This window comes from Berghia stephanieae, chromosome 5, assembly GCF_034508935.2.
Source record: "Berghia stephanieae isolate SIO BIC M18660-M18661 chromosome 5, UCSD_Bste_1.3, whole genome shotgun sequence".
NCBI lineage: Eukaryota > Metazoa > Mollusca > Gastropoda > Nudibranchia > Aeolidiidae > Berghia > Berghia stephanieae.
Window position 1 is genome coordinate 28,524,397 of NC_088364.1, and position 19,515 is coordinate 28,543,911.

The following is a 19,515-nucleotide window of genomic DNA, read 5'->3' on the forward strand; positions in this document are numbered from 1 at the left end:
GTGTGATCTTTTCAGCCGCCTAGTTTTCTTTTGTTGCGCTCTAGCGTGAAGAGGCTGATCTGTCATTGTTTTCACGTCTGTGTATTGTTTCAAAATTTTTGATTCCCTTCTTTCTGAAAGAGATGTAAGTCCTGTTATGGTTTCCATTGCATGAATCGGTGTCGATTTCATTCCCCCACTTATTATCCTCATGTTGCTGTTTTGCACTTTGTCCAGTTTTTCCATTTGAGTTTTGGAGCAGTTTCCCCATGCAGATATCCCGTATTCTAGCGCTGGTCTCACATATCCTGTGTAAGTTTGTTTCAGTATATCGGAGCTAGCTCCCCAAGTTGTTCCAGCTAGTTTTTTCAAGAGTTGTGTTCGCTTTACCCCAACTTTCTGACTGTTGCTGATTTGATTTTTCCATGTTAGTCTTGGGTCAAAATGGACTCCTAGGCATTTTGGTGCGTCGTCTTTTTCCAATTCATGGTCTTCAATACGAAGCTTTGCTTTTTCATCTTTTGGGGAGAGGCTAAATATTGTGAACTTTGTCTTCACTGCATTTATTTTCATCGCCCAGTTGTCAGTCCATTCTTTGATATTATCCAGTGTGATTTGCATCCTGTGTTGTGCCTTGATTAAGTTTTGGTCAGAGCTAATCAGAGCTAGGTCATCTGCGTACATCGACATTTTCATCCTCGACATAGTGTTTCTCTTATATCATTTACATAGAGAAGAAATAGTGTAGGTGATAGTACTCCACCTTGTGGGACTCCATGTTTTAGTTTTGCTTCTCTACTTTTGTGACCTTGTGTTGTTACTCTTGCCTTTCTTGTTTTTAGGTAGTTTTGTATCCAGTTGAGCATGTTATGATTTTTGTAGTTTATATACCAGACCTTTTTTCCACACTTTGTCGAATGCTTTTTCAAAGTCCACCCATACCACAATTTTTTTCTTTCCATCCTGAAACGAGTCTTCTATTTCTTGGGATATGTAGGTTACTTGATTTTCAGTACTCCTGTGTCTTCTGAAACCAGCTTGTTCATTTATAAGCACATTATAGTTTTCAAGATACCACATCAGTCTGGAGTTGATAATTCTTTCTATCAGCTTGCACATGCAGCTTGTAAGACTTATAGGTCGGTAATTTGCGGCTTCATTTGCTTGTTTTCCTTCTTTCTTAATTGGGACCATAAAAGCCTTTTTCCATATATCTGGTATTTTACCAGTTTTCCAAGTGCTGTTGTAGAGTTGTAATAGCTTCTTTTTCGCTGTCTTTCCAAGATGGATAAGCATCTCATTTGTTACTTCGTCTGGGCCTGGCAATTTCTTTGTTTTTAACACTTTGAGAGAGCTTTCTAGTTCTTCCATAGTTAGCTTCTTTGTCATTACTTCATCTATGGCTTCCTTGAGTTCCTTTTTTTGTTTTCTGCATTCTTTTCTAACTCTTTCCTTCAGTTCTTTTTCTATTGTGTTGTCACTAATTTTTTTGAACTGCTCCATGAATAGGTCTGCAGCTTGTTGTGGACTGACAAGTTCTCCTTCTTTTTCCAAAGCGGGAGGGGCGTAGTGATTCGGTTCTCTATTTAGGGCTTTTGTAAGTTTCCAAAGTTTATTTCCATCTTTTTCGAAGTTAAGGCTATGCGTTTTTTCTTTCCATGCCATTTTGGATGTCGTTGCATTTCTTTTTTTAAAGGTAGCTCCTGCCTCTTTATACGCTGCAATATTGTCATCACAGGGGTTTGCTTCAGCCTTTTCTCTTGTTTCCGATACTTCATTACTTAACTGATTAAGATCGTCTGTCCAGAGTGGTATATAATTTTTTCTTGCTCCCCTTGGGATACTTTCTTTTGCTACTTTTAGGATGGCCTTTGTCAGTTCTTTTGCACTTTTGTTGACATTCTTGGTTTTACAGTTTATGTTTTTGCAGTGGCTGTCTGTAAGTTGTTCAAAGCTTTCCCATTTTGCTCTTTTGTAGTTCCATCTTGGGATAGTTTGTGTTTTGTTTTCATTTTGATGATAGAGGTTTGTGATGATTGGCCTATGGTCGCTACCACCCAGTAGGGGCTGTACTGTTCTATTTATCGTCTTTGCTATATCATCTGTGGCAAACGTAAGATCTGGGGTAGATGTGGTTTTCCACGCTCTTGAGAAATATGTGTCCTCATCTTCATCGTCATACAATAGTTCAAGTTTGTTTCAATTTGCCAGTTTTCTACTGTTTCACCACGTTTGTCCATATCTCCATATCCCCAGCTTTGAGAGTGACTGTTAAAGTCCCCTAGTACCAAACATCTTTCTTCCTGGATTTTTATCTTGTCTAAATGAAGCTCTTTGTTTGGTGGGCAATAGCAGTTAAAAATCAGGAGTTCTTTCTTTCCGATACATACTTTAATTTGCTGTATTTCTGATTGCTCTTGTGTATCAATTTTTATGCCTGCGGTGGGGTAGTCGTTTTTTACTAATGTCATCACGCCTCCTTTGTGATCCTTTCTATCATGCCTTATTACCTGGTACCCTCTGATGGCAAATCTCATGTTGTCCGTGAGGTGAGTTTCTTGAATGCAGGCAATTTTGATGTCCTGCTCTTTGAGTCTCTTTTCAAGGGCTATTTTCTTCTTCGCAACGCCCTCAGCATTACATTGGAGGATTTTAATTGTGTTTGGTGTTCCAGTCGCCTGTAACCTTGATCCTCCTCCCTGGTTCCGCAAGATGAAGTCAAGGTACCACCAGATCGCTTGGGTGGGCCATTGAGGCCCGGCACTAGGCCCGTCCGGCGGAATTCCACGGGCTTCGCACCACATCGGATTTGATTATTGTGACGTGTCATATTGGGATTTAAGCATGCAGTGGCAGTTTCCAGTTTCCTGTGATATTTGCGCCTTCCGGCCCCGCTGCTCTGTCTTCGGCGTGCTGTTTTTCAGGATTTGCTTCCTTAGCCTTTGACCATCCAAGGTCTGTCCACAAGGCAGTGGCGGTTTTGCTTCAGAGTGTCCTTCTCCTGGATCGATCGCGGTCCCCTGTTAGCGAACTCGATCTGTCCGGGTTTTTGTTCGGAGTGTCCTTCTCTTAGATGGATTGCGGCCCCCCGTTTACGAACTCCATCTGTCCGGGTTTTTGTTCGGAGTGTCCTTCTCTTAGATGGATTGCGGTCCCCCGTTTACGAACTCTATCTACCCGTGGTCAGATGGTCTAAGTTGGGAATCCGGGAGGATGTCCTGTAGAGAGTCAGTCCCTTTTCACCCCTCCCCCACGTCGTGGACAACACCCATACCCAAGGGTGTGGACTAGGGGAAGCTGAACTCGACGGTTGATTTCCTCCCTTCTTCCTTCCTTGTTGACGATGCTGACCGTTGTAGATCATTCTTGGTCTGGCCTCTCACTTACGATCATCGAGACACGCAAGCCCTCCGACCGCGACAAGGTCATATGATCCATCGGAGAGGCATGTGGTTTAAAAGCTCTTTTAGGTGTCATACTATTTTTAAAACTCATAGTTATATCGAGTAAAAATATAAAGTTACCTTTGCACACGTGTATATACTAAAGTGATTAATAATTAAGTGAGTTAGTAAGAATTATGTAATTTCTTAGTGAATGTATAGACTGATCAGAAGATTGATATTAATAGAATTTAGTTCAGTCGATGGTAAGCAAATTTGCATAGACATTTAGAAAACGGATATATAACAACACTGGATGTACAACGAACCAATTAAAATGAGATTCGAAAGAATTTTTTTAACGCAGCACAGTGAGGTTTTTATTCATTTTTAGAGCTTGTCGTGTTTAACTGTGATGAAAGTAGGGCATTCCAATAATTCGTACATGGCTACAGGAAAAATATGTTACTTCGTCATGTCTCGGACTAGGCATATTTGACGAAATAACGAATAATTTTATTATAGTTTTATAGTTTTATAGCCCTGGCTCGTTACTTAATTGGTAATTGGTGTTGACGATATCAATTATTATATTTACAGCATCTTGCGGAACAAATTTATATATATATATAAATGTGCTATTTTCCGGTTTGCTGATAAGCGGAGGCAATGGTCATTAAGTGCGACCAGTTGTTTTTGATACTGACCGGACTGTATATTGATTGTTATGTTATCTGATGTCAGATGTTTGATCACTGATCACTCGGCTAATTTAGTCTAGTGTGGTTGAAACACGATTTGTTTCCATGTGTTAATTAGGACTCGACACCTGGACCTTATCTCTTCGTATGTCCAGTGATTACAAGCGTGGAAGTTGAATTTTAAAAACTATTTGCTTTTAATTTTCTCACTTCTAATTCTGTGTGTGTGTGTGTGTGTGTGTGTGTGTGTTTTAATACAAGTTATAACAACTGTGTAATTGTGTTGGAGTGACTTTGTAAAAACAAGGTTATTTGTGATTATCTAACAAGTCAGGCATACTCTCAGGTTTCTGTGGCAAGTATCATGCTCAAAATTTATTCATATCAATCGTTTGATTTGTTTGATTTTAACGGGAGGCTTTCCGAAAGCTCCTACATCCCCAGTATTCTTTTTTTAAAATAATGTTCTAGTAGGGGGTTTGGGAGGGGGGAAACTTTTTTTTTTTAAAGAGAGTCTCCCCCCTCCCAAACCCCATACTAGAACATTATATTTAAAATAAAGAATACTGGGGATGTAAGAACTTTTGGAAGGCCTCCCATTTTAACTTACTATTTATTAGAGCTTAATGAGAATAAGAGCTTACATTCTATGATGTATGTTTGCTTACCGATTTTGGATAGTAGTCCTTTTGAGCTGTAGAGCCCGTGGAGTCGAAGTTTATCTCTATTTTCTACAGCGTGAAAGGGACAATAGCAGTTGACATTTACCCTTTAGATAGGATAGTATAAAGCAAAGTACTCATCGACAAATCTAACAGACCCAGCTACCCAACCACTTGGGTGGTCAGGGGATCAGAAAAAAAAAATTGGAATATTATATGTGTCCCAACGTCTCAAGACGGTATTATGTCGGGATGGACCAGATGCTAAAAAGTATTAATATTACCTTTTGTCCAATATTGTAAAAGTTAAACAACTGAAAGCAGTTTGTAGTTACTATATAAGACAATGAATTAACCTATAAATACGTTTAGAGCGACGCACACATATTTGCAGGTCTGATGAAAGAACACAATGATGCTTTAATTTATCTTTTTTTGTGATGGACAATATCTTGGGTAAGTCTGAGAGAATTTCCATTATAACAATGAGCCCATAAAAATTCAGGTTATCAGACCTGCAAGTATTTATATGTCGTTTTCGAGGATATTGGAAAACAGTGGGGTGGAAATAATATTCCCTTTTCATTTCCAGTAAGGATTTTATCCCTCAGGGATATTTATTTAATAATTATACATGCAATGTACTCAGCATATTTCTATTGATGCCATACTTTTAAGGTGAAATACTCACAATATCCGTTAGCCAGATTACACGACACTGTGTGTAAACCTTGAACGTTTATTGTCTGATTGATTAAATTTACTGAGAAGTAATCGACATCTAAAAACAATAACAAAGAGCTGTGTGACGTCAATTTCATTCCTTCTATAGTTGCAGAGGTTAAAATAGATGGGCTAACCAAATAAAAAGAACACCGAAGAAAAATATATCAATGGACTTTTAAAAAATTAAACATATGGAAGATGTTCTTAACTATAAACAATATTGCTAGTTAACCTTTAATCTGAGAAGATAAACTTCCTTAAAAGGGCTAATAACACTAAATACCTTTTTAAGTTAAAAGAAAAATAAAACCTAGAAAATGTAACCCCAGAACCTTCGTACTTTTCAAGGTCTGTCTATGTTTATTTGGTCTCAAATACAAAGCGCCAAAAACACTTTGGAAGTCGCCAGACGGGCGTAGCTGTTTTTGAATGTAATTAAATTCTCGACTCTATTTTTACTTCAAATAGATAGGCTGTGCACTTTGTAACCATCCCTCAATTGGATTTTGCACCTAATATTTTTATCATAATCTCGTTATGAAATAACGAAATGTTAATTTTTAAAAGAGCGCCGATTATTCTCATATGATGAAAATTAGATGAACAGCTATTTTCAGTTACACACACACAATTTATTAACTAGCCATATTACTTTCCAATTAATCTATAAGGGTATTTATTACTTTATTTATTCATTTATTCATTATATTCGTTTTGTTCATTTATTTTATTTTACAATTAAGTGTTTTATCAACAATAAATTGAAATCACTATTTTCATTTATTTATTTATTTATTTATTGAAAGACAGAATTATGTTTGTGTATCAAATGTTCCCATTCTTTTCAATATTTCGTTATTCACTTAAACAGTTATCCCTTTATCAGTTCTCACAAGTCCGTATACCATTTAAAAGAAACTCTAACAGGGTGATCCCCCCCCCCCCCCCTCCCTCCCCCTGTTCCTGAAATAGAATGAACGAAATTGACGTCACTCAGCTCTTTTTTTTTGTTATGATGTTTAGACAATCAATTTGGTGATTAGATCTCACGAGCTTACATCAATCAGACTATATTACGAGCAAGGTTACACATAGTTTAGTGTGTTAGTAGGTGATATCGGGCTGGCGGATGTTGTGAGTAATTTACCTAAACGCATATCATCAATACAAGTCGATGTGGAGGCTCAACAGGTAGAACAACCACAACCGCATCTGGTCGTTATAGCCTGTCACTGAAACCCAAAAAGACTGGCATTTTGACGTCATTATTTGGTTTTTGCACCGCCTAGTGAGTTGTCGTTAGTAGTGCTCATGGAAACAAGTGGTCCCATTGGTTGAACTATTGAATACAACTCACGATTTGTTTACTTTTGTGGCCAAAGACTGGCATTTTGACGTCATTTATTGGTCAGTGTCAGGCTATAAGTTAACGATGGTTATGATCTGGTTCAATCAGGGTTATATCAGATATATTCTCCTTATCTGCTATACCCACCATCAGTGAAAAAAAAAACTTCGAGCAGTTTAATATAAACCACGTGGAAAGCATGTACAACACTATACTCTGAATTGGCTGACATGGCGGTTTTTTACAACCAAAAAAATATCGCAAATTTTGCAAGCGAAATACAGCAAAATTTGCAAAAAAAAATTGCGAAAATTTTCGATTAGTTTTCCTGAAAACCCATGATTAGTTCATGAAAGAGAAAAGTAATTGTTTTTAAGGATTTGACGGCGCTTGCAACAAATGTAAGCTCATATCAGCGACAGTAAAATGAAGAAAATGAGATAGTAAAAAAGGAAACTACTCTTGATTAATTATCGTTCACGTTCTACACTATCAAATTAAAAGGAAAAAATCGTCTTTTTTTCGCCTTTTTTTCTTTGCTAAATCTCGAAAATTTGCAAAGATTTTCAAAAACGTGCAGATTTTGCGGCCGCAATGCAAATCAATGATATTTTGCATTTTTTTTTTTTGCGGCCGCAAGCGCTGCAAAAAAAAAAAAAAAACTGCCATGCCAGAATGGAGTGTTCGACAGTTCATCATAGAGTGCTTTCCACCGAATCTTTTCTAGGTATAAAATTCATCTAGTTCAATAAAAATAAATTATGTGACCAATCTTATAATGAAAGACTCATTTTCCCCCAAATTTCAGAATTCATTTCCCGACGACTAACCTAGCAACAAAGAAAAATCAAGAAAGACAAAAAAAAAAAAAAACAAAAAACAAAAAAAAAAAAAAAAAAAAAAAAAACGAATTGAAAATAAACAAAATTGATCAATTTATAGTTCCAAAGTCATAATCGATACAACTCGTCTGAAGAATAACTCAAGATGCCACCTTGGCCATTGAATTGGATACCAACCACAAACGAGAACCAGTGGGAAGTTCGTATACGGAGTGAGTATCCCATTATCTTTTAGTAATTAATCAAAGTTTACCACTTCACTAGAACTTAACTGTCATTAGTAGACATCGGAGACCCAAATCATTTCAACACGTTTTCAACATGCCAAGATAATAATTAATAATTAATCGCTAGGGTGACAGGGATTTGTGTTGTAAATAAATTTTGTTATAAGACTAACACCAACAAAAACATCAAACCAAAATCACCACAGCCACCGTCACCATCACTACCAGCACCACCACCATAATCATCATCATCTCCTTCTTCTTCTTCTTCTTCTTCTTCTTCTTCTTCTTCTTCTTCTTCTTCTTCTTCTTCTTCTTCTTCTCCTTCTTCTTCTTCTTCTTCTTCTTCTTCTTCTTCTTCTTCTTCTTTCTTCTCTTTCTTCTTCTTCTTCTTCTCCTTCTTCTTCTTCTTCTTCTTCTTCTTCTTCTTCTTCTTCTTCTTCTTCTTCTTCTTCTTCTTCTTCTTCTTCTTCTTCTTCTTCTTCTTCTACCTCTTCATTCTACATCTCCTCCTTTCCGCTACTCTTACTATTACTACTACCACTATGACGACGACTATTGCTACTACTACTACTACTACTACTACTACTACTACTACTACTACTGCTGCTGCTACTACTACTACTACTACTACTACAACTACTACTACTACTACTACTACTACTAGTTGTACTACTTATACTACTACTACTTCTACTACTACTACTACTTCTACTACTACTACTACTACTACTACTACTACTACTACTACTACTACTACTACCATTACTACTATTGCGACTACCACTACAGCTGCTGCTGCTATTACTACTATTGCATCTTCTACAACAACAACAACTACGACTACTACTTCTAACACTACTACTACCAATACTACTACTATTACTACTACTACTACTATACTACTACTACTACTACTACTACTACTACTACTACTACTACTACTACTACTACTACTACTACTACAACTACAACTACTACTACGTCTTCACCACTATTAATAGTAGTAGTAGTAGTAGTAGTAGTAGTAGTAGTAGCAGTAGTAGTAATAGTAGTAGTAGTAGTAGTAGTAGTAGTAATAGTAGTAGTAGTAGTAGTAGTAATAGTAGTAGTAGTAGTAGTAGTAGTAGTAGTAGTAGTAGTAGTAGTAGTAGTAGTAGTAGTAGTAATATATCGTTGCCATTTTCGTTTTTGTTGTTTTCATATTCTTAGCCCAAATTGGAAACATATTCATCATCACTGACAATGATGACGCCATTATGCGGTGTCTGCTTTTATCTTATTTTTGCTTGTTAATCATACCTTTTACCATATCACCCAATAACTCTCGCCCCTCCTCTCCTCGTGAAATAAGCTTATTAAACGTACCATTTCTGTTGCTCCGATCCTCATTAAGCTTATTAAATGTATTAATTGGAGAAACGGACTGATCATCAGAAGAGAAAAAAAGAAAATCTTTGTCGTCTTCCAACTATTTTTAATTGGAGAGCTACGTCCCAACGTAAATAAAACAAAATAAAAGAAGTGCTGGAATAACGCCGCTTCAAATAATTTCCTCTAGTAAAGATAATATTATCGTTTGTGCTTAAGCACTTCATTCGCATCTGGGCTTTAACTTTCAACCAATGTGCACATATTTTCAGGTCTGATAAGCAAACACAGTTATGGGATTGTTTCATGGCGTACTAGAGAGTACTAGATTTACGTCATGGCTTGTTTTAATATTATTGTTGTAATGGACGATATTTTGCTTTGCTTTGAGAGTAGGTATTTCCATTACTGCAAGGAGCCCATAACAATTTGGTTTCAACCGTTGCAAAATATATATATATATACAATAATGATAAAAGAAAAAGAAAAAGAAAGTAAAATACAACAAAACGCTTTTCACAACAGCAAATATTATAATATAAAAGTCATTGGAGACTTCAAAGATGAAGTACGATCACAGAGTGCTATCGATTTTTCGCCTTTCTTCGTATTCCTATTACTGGCAATACCAATCAGGGCAACTTTCAATAGGCTTCAACAGTCGTGACGTCACTTCCCTCGTAATGACGCACAGTAACTTAGTAACTGGTTCTGAACCATCGGAGCAATGGCGGACGCCCTTATGAAATACTTCTCCGACGAGCATAAAATTGTACCAGAGGAGAAAAACATTATAAATGTGATCTTGTTTTGACTTTTAAACATTCTGATCACATGACATATGAAAAAGTTCTAGCCGACATGAAGAATAAAAAGTACATATTTTCTGTGTTTAGAACCAAACTGCTGGTTGCTGGGCGGACGTGACATCAGACTAATGAATCGAATTTAACCCGCCCAGCCATACCCAGATTATTGCTGATTGTTGTAAAATCGAGTGACTTCTTGTTTTAAATTTTTTAAAAACTCTTTGGTCAGTGTCGCAGTATCGATTTTGTTTTCAGTCTAGTTTTATTTTTCCTAGATTTCGCTGACCTCTCAGCAATATTGTTTTCGCACTTGAGTTTGTTAAAACTGACAGAAAGCAGTCCGACTCCAATTGGATTCAATAGTCTGATGTCACGTCGCCCAGCAGCGGCGAGCAGCCTGGTTCTAAACAAAGAAAATCGGTACTTTGTATTCTTCATTCTGGCTAGAATTTTTCATATGTTGTATGATCAGAATGTATAAAAGTCAAACATTATCATATTTATTATGTTTTTCTCCTCTGGATACACTTTTATGCTTGTCGGAGAAATATTTCATAAGGGTGTCCGCCATTGTTCCGATAATTTAGAGCCATTTACTAAGTCACTATGGGTCATTACGAGGGAAGCCTATTGCCTTATGACTTTAAAATTAAATTCCATTCTTTATGCGTTTGCCAGGCTGTGTAAAATTTAAGGTTAAGATAATGTCGCCGATGTAAAAGCTTTTTTTTAATGAACATAATTTTACAAAATAGTGACAGTTGGCATCTTTTACCTGATCAATTTAACCCCACAATTTGTCTTTACTTTCCTTTAAAATTACGTCTTTACCTAAATAAAATTGTTTTTATCACAACGAAAGGGTTGCCAAGTGTCTTTAATCAAATTCGATTTTATAACGATAGCATATTGCTGGAATACGTATCATCACTTCAGGCATGATGACGTCGAATATTTTTTATATTAAAGTTTTATCAACCAGGTATAAGTAATACAATCAATATTGGATGGCTAGGTCAGTGGGCCGGGTACACCAATCCCTCGCGTGGCTGGCAGTTAATCAAAGTAGCAACATGGATAACGTCAACGGAAGTTTACAATATATATCCCATAACAGTTTTTGTTTAAAGTAATACACAAAATTGAATATAACAGTTTTTAAAAAGAACAACTATATAATAGATACTGAACGTTTCGGACTCAAAACCCTTCTTCGGTCAACAACCAAAAATAACAATGAAAACATAAATACATTACTAAAAAAAAAACAGATTGAAGACATCGAAATATGAATACGTCCTCTCAATCTTTAATCTCAGTTTTGAGCCCGAAATGGTAAGTGTTTGTTATTTTTTTTTAAGCTGTTATGTTCATTTTTGTTTATTACTTTTTACAGTGGCCACAGCTTCAAGCAATTTCCCATCACTTTTGGTTTCATATGTTTAATTGAAAGTTGTTGTCGTGTAAATATCATATATTTTGGGCCTGGTGGCGCCATCAACAAAACATCAAATCGACTTGTAAAATACATAAAGTAAGATATGCGTAATATAATGTTTGTCTTCGGCATAAACACCCAAGGGGGATGGGCGAAGTGGCAGAGTGATCAAAAGATCCCGGATTCGAGCCCTGCTTCAGGAACTTTTTTTCCTTGGACAAGATTATTAATCCCCAATTTGCTCACTTTGGACAACGTGGGTGATTCCTTTTGACATCAAGCATACTGTTTGATTATCTATATTTCTACATGGAATGCCTAGGCGACGGGATCTAACGGTGCCGTTGCGAAAGTCCGTAATTCTTATTTTATTATAAACGCCCAAAATAATACTGCTAATATTTTCTAGTTATGTATTCTATCAGTTTAAAAATAGAGTCTAGGTCTAGCTCTAATATATCATTTCAGTCAAAATATTATGTCGCTTGAAATTATCAAGAATAATCAGTTAACATTAAACAATTGACTAGCTTTTTACGCATACACACACAAACACACACACATACACACACACACACACACACACACATATATATATATATATATATATATATATATATATATATATATTTGTTTGTTTTGTTGTTGTTGTTTTTTTTTTTTTTTTTTTTTTTTTTTTTTTTTTAAATTATAGACGTCTATGTGTTTAAAACGGCCGAATGAAAGGACACTGTGAAAGACCATAATATTTTAGAGCTAGACAATGGGATACTTCATGAGGAAAGACGTGGTATTAATGACGCGAGATAAAACAGAACAGAATCTATTTCATGTGATTGTAAATGTTTTAATGTTTATAACCATTTACTTTGACCCCATTTCAATTAAAACCGCATGAAATGCCTACATTTTATTTTGCAGCTGTTCAAAAAAATCTAAAATCTCTTTTGAAATCGACATACAAAGTCATTGTTAGTTTTTGGTTTTTGAATCCGAGAAAGGGAAGACTCAATTTCACATTTCCTGAGGTATTTAGTTCTTTTCAAAACCGCCTGTCGTTTTTGGTGATGTCATACCGATCATTTTATTTCAAAGTTGTACTCAATGCGAATTTCGATTGCCAACTCTATGTAGACTGGAGATCCTATGCTTCCCGATAATACACAATATATTTATATCGACCTGGGTGAAAAAAAATTCATGTAATGTTTACAAAATATTTATCTATAAGCATCACAGCAACACGGTTTGTTTGTCACGAGATATTAATGAGTTCACTTAGCTTGTCGGATGAAATATCTGTTGTAAACATTATGATAAAGCAAGGGACGATTTTGTACAATCAGCCGTGGTCGGAAAATAAAGATGGAAATTGATGACCCTTATGCTGCTGTTGGTGCTGATGACTACGATTATGGTGGTGGTGGTGGTGGTGGTAGTGCTTGTGAAGATGATGATGATGATGATGATGATGATGATGATGATGATGATGATGATGATGATAATGATGATGGAGCTGGTTTTGGTGCTGCTGTGGTTGCTGTTGCTGCTGCTGCTGATGATGATGATGAGGAGGATTCCAGATTAATGGTTTCGCACCTTTATGATAAATTACTCGTATAGATAGAATGCGCTTGGCCAAGGAGTTCACAACATTGCCATCCGGAAGTATAACGGACCAACACACAAACTCTGTGTAACCATTAACTTTTATAGATAGAATGCGCTTGGCCAAGGAGTTCACAACATTGCCATCCGGAAGTATAACGGACCAACACACAAACTCTGTGTAACCATGAACTTTTATAGTCTGGTTAAAACAGTTTAGTGAGAACAAATCACAAACGCGGATGGCAAAAACAATAACAAAGGCCTGAGTGACGTCATCTGCATACTATCTATAGTCTGGTTAATACAGTTTAGTGAGAACAACTCACAAACGCGGATAGCAAAAACAATAACAAAGGCCTGAGTGACGTCATCTGCATACTATCTATAAAAATCATCTGGTCTTCTATTTGAATCAGTGTGTAGACGAGACTACAAAACCATTCAAGGACACACTACTGTCTCTGTTACGTTTGTCATTTGTAATGCCTTGGTAACCCTGTCCTTATATAAACAACATCAATAATCTTGGAGCATAATTTGTTCGATTCATCTCGTTATAAAGCACATGACATCACAAATTTACTAGAATATATAGACAGCCATTTTCGTGATTAGTTATCACAATTGGATTCAGTAGTTTGATATCACGTCGCCAAGCAACGGCGAGCAGCGTGATTCTAAACAAAGAAAATTGATACTTTTTATTCTTCATGCTGGCGAGAAATTTTCATGTCATGTGATCAGACTGTATAAAAGTCAAAACATGATCATATTTATAATTATTTTCTCATTTGGATACACTTTTATGCTCGAAGGAGAAATATTTCATGAGGGCGTCCGCCATTGTTCCGATAATTTAGAGCCAGTTACTAAGTTACCATGCGTCATTACGAGGGAAGTGACGTCAAGACTGTTGAAGCGTATTATATCAGATAGTATGCGCGTGGCTAAGAAGTTCACAACATGATGGCAATGTGAGTTTATTGCCCAAGCGCACATTATCTATAGATAGTTCGAAGATGACGTCACTCATGTGTTTGTTATTGTTTTTGCCATCCGCGTTTGTGAGTTGTTCTCACTAAACTGTATTAACCAGACTATAAAAGTTCATGGTTACACAGAGTTTGTGTGTTGGTCCGTTATACTTCCGGATGGCAATGTTGTGAACTCCTTGGCCAAGCGCATTCTATCTATAAACGATCAGGGTTACACATCGTTTTTGTCTGTTTGTACATAAATCGGGCTGGTGGATGTTGTGAGTGTTTTACCTAAACGCAAATTCAATTTTGGATTTTTGCCAATTCTTTTTGATGTTCCTGGTCATCAAACTTGCCATTGGAACCTTCCGGGAATTTGAAAGCAGAGAAAATAAATGATTTCAATGAGGGTTTTCTTATTGAATGAAGAATATGCTTTACTCTGTTGGCTTCACGTTATCAATATAAATAAATATGTTATAGATGGAACAAAGATCATGTCACTCAGGTCTTAGTTATTGTTATTTGCCATCCATGTTTATGAGTAATCCTCACTTAACTGTATTATCCAGACTATAAAAGTTCATGGTTACACAGAGTTTTGTGTGTTAGTCCTTTATACTTCCGGATTGCAATGTTGTGAGCTTCTTAGCCAAGCGCATACTATCTATATTGGAAGGATTTCCAAATGGAATAATTGATTTTAAAGAGATAAAAAACAACGATATTGATGATGATGGCGATGATCTTGCTGCTGCTGCTGCTGCTGCTGCTGCTGCTGCTGCTGATGATGATGATGATGATGATGATGATGATGATGATGATGATGATAATGATAATGATGATGATGATGTTGATTGGTGATGATGATGATGATGATGATGATGATGATGATGATGATGATGATGATGATGATGATGATGATGATGATGATGATTGAGACACCAAAGCGATGATAATTTTGATGAAGCTTTCAGAGGAATAATGAAAATTGATATAACAAAAGCCCTCATCTCATCCGAATTCTTCGGAGAGAAAATTCTTCAATTTCCGGTCAACCCGTGGGTCGCTGGCTACATTGTCAGAGGCACGTTTATCATTTACAAAAATTATTGATTTCCTACATATTTCCTCCTGATATAGAATGATCACTGCTGTTGAAATATTATTCCGTTGTTATAACTTGAACACCGGATAGTTGAGTACTAAATTAAACTAGAAACATTTCAGCATAGATAGATGAATGCATTGGTCCCTTAGGAAACAGGACCTTTGAAATGTAAACATTTATAAAAATAATAATAATAATAATAATAATAATAATAATAATAATAATAATAATAATAATAATAATAATAATAATGATAATAATAAATCCTCTCAACTCTATTTTGCATATTCTAAAATCAATTTTTGAGTATTACATAATATATACATCGATTTTTATATATTTTTGTTTCACATTTAAAATCCTTTTGTTTTAAACATATAAAACTTGAGCATGTATATAGCGCAATATCCTCTAATCGTGCTCAAAGCGCTTTTCAAGGGGTCCCTAGCCAACAGCAACACCTAATAATGTAGGACGAGACATGACGCCTGAAAGGCGATATTACAACTTTTTTTCCGACAGAGTACGGTGAGAGAATGTGAGTAAACAGCCTTTTCCAGGCAGCTCAGGATTCGAACCCTGGACCTACCGGACAGAAGGCGATTGCCATACCACTTGATCACATAGCCACACTTCCATTATGATAATACTAAACGTGTACAGAAAGCTGCAAAAAGATGTGGATAGTAAAACTGTATAAAGTGAAATAATAGCTTCCCAAAATAATAAAATGCCAAACATGGGACGTTTCGGACTCATAACCATTCTTCAGCCAATAACAAAACAGTAAAAACGTTAATACATCACACGTTGAATACGGATAGACGGCAGAAGTGTATATGGCACGTCTTGTCGACAAATACGAAGTCGAAATATCATAGCATCTGTATAAGACGGCTTTGAATGATCCACGGCATGAAAACTGTTCATCTCCATTTTGAACAAAATGTTTTCTCTAAAAACAAAACCCGCACGGTAAAAAAATCTGGAACAAACACGAGCTGAGAAAAACAGAAGGCTAGACATGTTTTAAAAACCCAGATAGACAAGTAAATTACTAAAATAAGTAAAGATTCAAAAATATCGTTTAGACGATTCCCATTCGTGTATTTAAAGGCTAGAAATAATTGAAATATTTCATTCTGTGACTTCAATATTGACTAGATAAGACAACAAAGTAGGTTTATCGTCAATGATAATATTATTAATAATATCAGAGTGATCGAAAGTTGCAACAAGTTGCATGAAATCCTGGAACACATGCGGCATATGACACATATCAACTACTCGTTGCGGCTAAAGCGTTAACACATTGGCCTGATAACAAGTGTACGTAGATGTAATTGAGTTAAATATGTAATATTTTTAATGATTTAAATCGCACATCTGTTTATTGAGCTATGTTTCCTAATATCCGAACTCCACTGCCGAAGCCCCTATTTTTTTCATCATTTTAACCGATAAGAGGAAAGGAAGGTTAAAATTTCACGTGACTGGTATTACCCTTTTATGCTGTCCATTAATTTTCTGATCCTGATTACGTCCAATGTTGACCATCTCCTCGTTAGTCTTCTTCAAATTGCGCAACGGACTTCAATGTCAAGACAAAGCGCACCGCTCAGAAAAGGCCTAATACCCCCCCCCCCCCCCCCCCCAAACTATATAATTATGCCTTATTAATCTGTACAATATTAGTAGAGTTAATAAGTATAATCATGATATCGAAAATGTCCAATATGAATGTTTCGGAATTCAATTCCTCGAACAAATTTTGGGCATAATTTGTCGCTTTGTATATTTGGAAGAAAAAAAAAGCAAACTAACATCTTTAGCTTTTTAGCGACTTTCCCAACATTCGAATGGAGATTGCATGAGGATGGAATAATTTCATATTGTGTTTATCTTATCTCACTGATTTCGTGTCACGGGTGCAACTGGCTCAGTCTGTGTCTCTTATTGGGCTACTTGGATGCGCTTCCTTAATATCTTATCTATTCATACAAGTGTTCAGGTTCAGTGAGTACTGCGGCTAATACCCGAGAAAATTGTTTGTTTTAGTACAAGGAAAAACCCCCCAATGCAGGCATCCCTTAAGTATTAAGAAAATTTTGGATACTGCAACTTGGCATTTAGTTTTATGGTGCACTCCCACTCCCACCCCCTATTTTGTAAATTTAAATTTAAAAATAGAATAGAATTTCTCTCCCCTTCTCCCCCATCTCCCTCTTTCTCTCTTACTACTATCATATTTAATACATCTATCTTTTTTTAAATACACAGGTAACTTAACTGGAAAAATAACTTTCGCTAGAAAAATGAAACAAAATATCACTGCTGTGCAGTTTCTGAGCGTAGGAAATTCTAAAATTCCTACCCGATCGATCCTCAATAGAATGAAAAGAAAATAAAGCAGTACGGTATTGAAAGTAATAATAATTGTCAGAACGTAAAAGTACTTTTTTTATGGTTAAGTAAACACATTTTAACAATATGAGTCATCTTCATACTTCTTTGAGAGATGTAAAAAAACACACCATAATGTGCTTAAGAAAATACAGAAGGTGAACGAAATAATAAAACTTTATAATGAAAGAAATGGCTTAAGACTGCCAGGCAGTACTGACTTTCAACAGGTTGGTTATCAACGTGTTTTAAAAAAGTGCCAAAGTTGCTTATATTTCCATTTCCATTTCAATACAAATTACAGACACTGAAATTCAGAGTTGCCAGATCAGCTTTTGCAATTGATACCAAACAAGTTAAAAAGTTGAAATCCAGAACACACCTAAGCAGGTAGAATTTAATATTCATTTCTACCACGAGCAAAGTGTCTTCATCTAATGATATTTTGAGTGACAAGTAAAATGTGATTCATAGTCTCGAAATGGTATTATACCAGGATTATTACAATGTTGGAAATCGAATTTAAAATCACAATTGAGGAACTTAGAATAATTTTTTGTTGATTGAGGAGATGGGGTATGTTTAATTTCTCAACCGTCAAAAATGACATATTTAATTTCTTATCATTTTGATTTTAAGCCAACTTGTCGTCGTCATGATCTCCTGGACATAACACCGAATTGAGTCGACAGATGCATTAATTAGCGTTGATTTGTTACAAAGATAAATAAATTTAAGAAACCCGAGAATAATGCTAAAATATAAGATACCAAACTAATTTTCAAATTGCCCTTATAGGAAATTTTGCGTTAAGTATGCCAAACTGGCAACCATTCCTAAAAAGTTCAGGATCAGGATCAAGCATCGGCACTTGTCAATTTAATGAATCGTGTGATGATTCGGGGGGTGGGGGGGGGGGGGGGGTATTTACGATTGGGATATTCAAAAAAAAATAATTGGGGGTTCAAAAATGAAAACGTGTTTTCTCATTGTACGGAAGATTATGTTGATTCCTTTTATAACACAGACGTCATTTCCTCCACTTACTGCCATTTCGGACGGAGAGCACAGCTGTGACACGTAGTGTAATCATAATATAGTGGCATATGTGGTTAATGGTATGTATGGCACTCGCCTTCGGATCAGAAGGTCCTGGGTTTGAGTCCAGGTATGACACTCGCCTTCGGATCGGAAGGTCCTGTATTGAGTCCCGCTATAATCAGCTTGGAAAAGGCTCTTTTCTAACATTCTTTCACCGTGTCATGTGTAAAATGAGTAGCTATCTGGCCGCTAACAGCGTTGTCTTTGTTGGAAAAAAATGTAATATCGTCTAACTGGCGTCATGTCTCACCCTACACGATAAGTTTTGCTGTTGCCCTTTGTAATGCGCTTTGAGCACGTTTAGTGGATATTGCGCTATATTTTTTTAAATGCTCAAAGAAGGATGTCAAGCATATGTGGTTCAGTTGTGCACTGTCTTGTGTAAAGCAAGACAAACACTGTTTCGAACACTGATTTGACGCCTGACTTTGACCACAACTCTCGTTATTTCCTTGGGTAAGGCACTTCAAATACATTAATCTACTCTATTCATGTGTGAATGAGTTCTGAAATGTTTACATAGACCAATAATGCATATGCATTGCTTAACAGGCGACGTGTACCATATGAACTGAAAATTGGATAGATGAAAAATTGTGAAGCTTCTGGAGCTCTGTGAACCCTTGGGTTTGTTCGTTTTTCTTCGTCCGATTTGTCTTTCGTTTTCTTATTTTTTTTTTCATTTAAAAAAAATATATTAAATTATGGGATTTTAAATGCATTGCGGAAAGGTAAAAATTAAATTGGGATGTGTTAATCAATCAAACATGATACGGCGAATATTGACATCAACATAGTCTAGGTTACACCCGGGATTTCCAACATA

The 19,515-nt window shown here is 36.1% G+C and overlaps 1 protein-coding gene across 1 annotated transcript in view; it reads left to right on the top strand.

Annotated features, from left to right (window-relative positions):
- The first annotated feature begins 7,673 nt into the window (after positions 1–7,673).
- The window catches only part of LOC144972707 (uncharacterized), a 202,466-nt gene continuing 190,624 nt past the window's right edge, over positions 7,674–19,515 (top strand). The window contains exon 1 of the mRNA XM_078914254.1: positions 7,674–7,853. Coding sequence (XP_078770380.1) covers positions 7,787–7,853 — 67 coding nt within the window. The 5' untranslated portion in view covers positions 7,674–7,786. The remainder of the gene's footprint in view (positions 7,854–19,515) is intronic.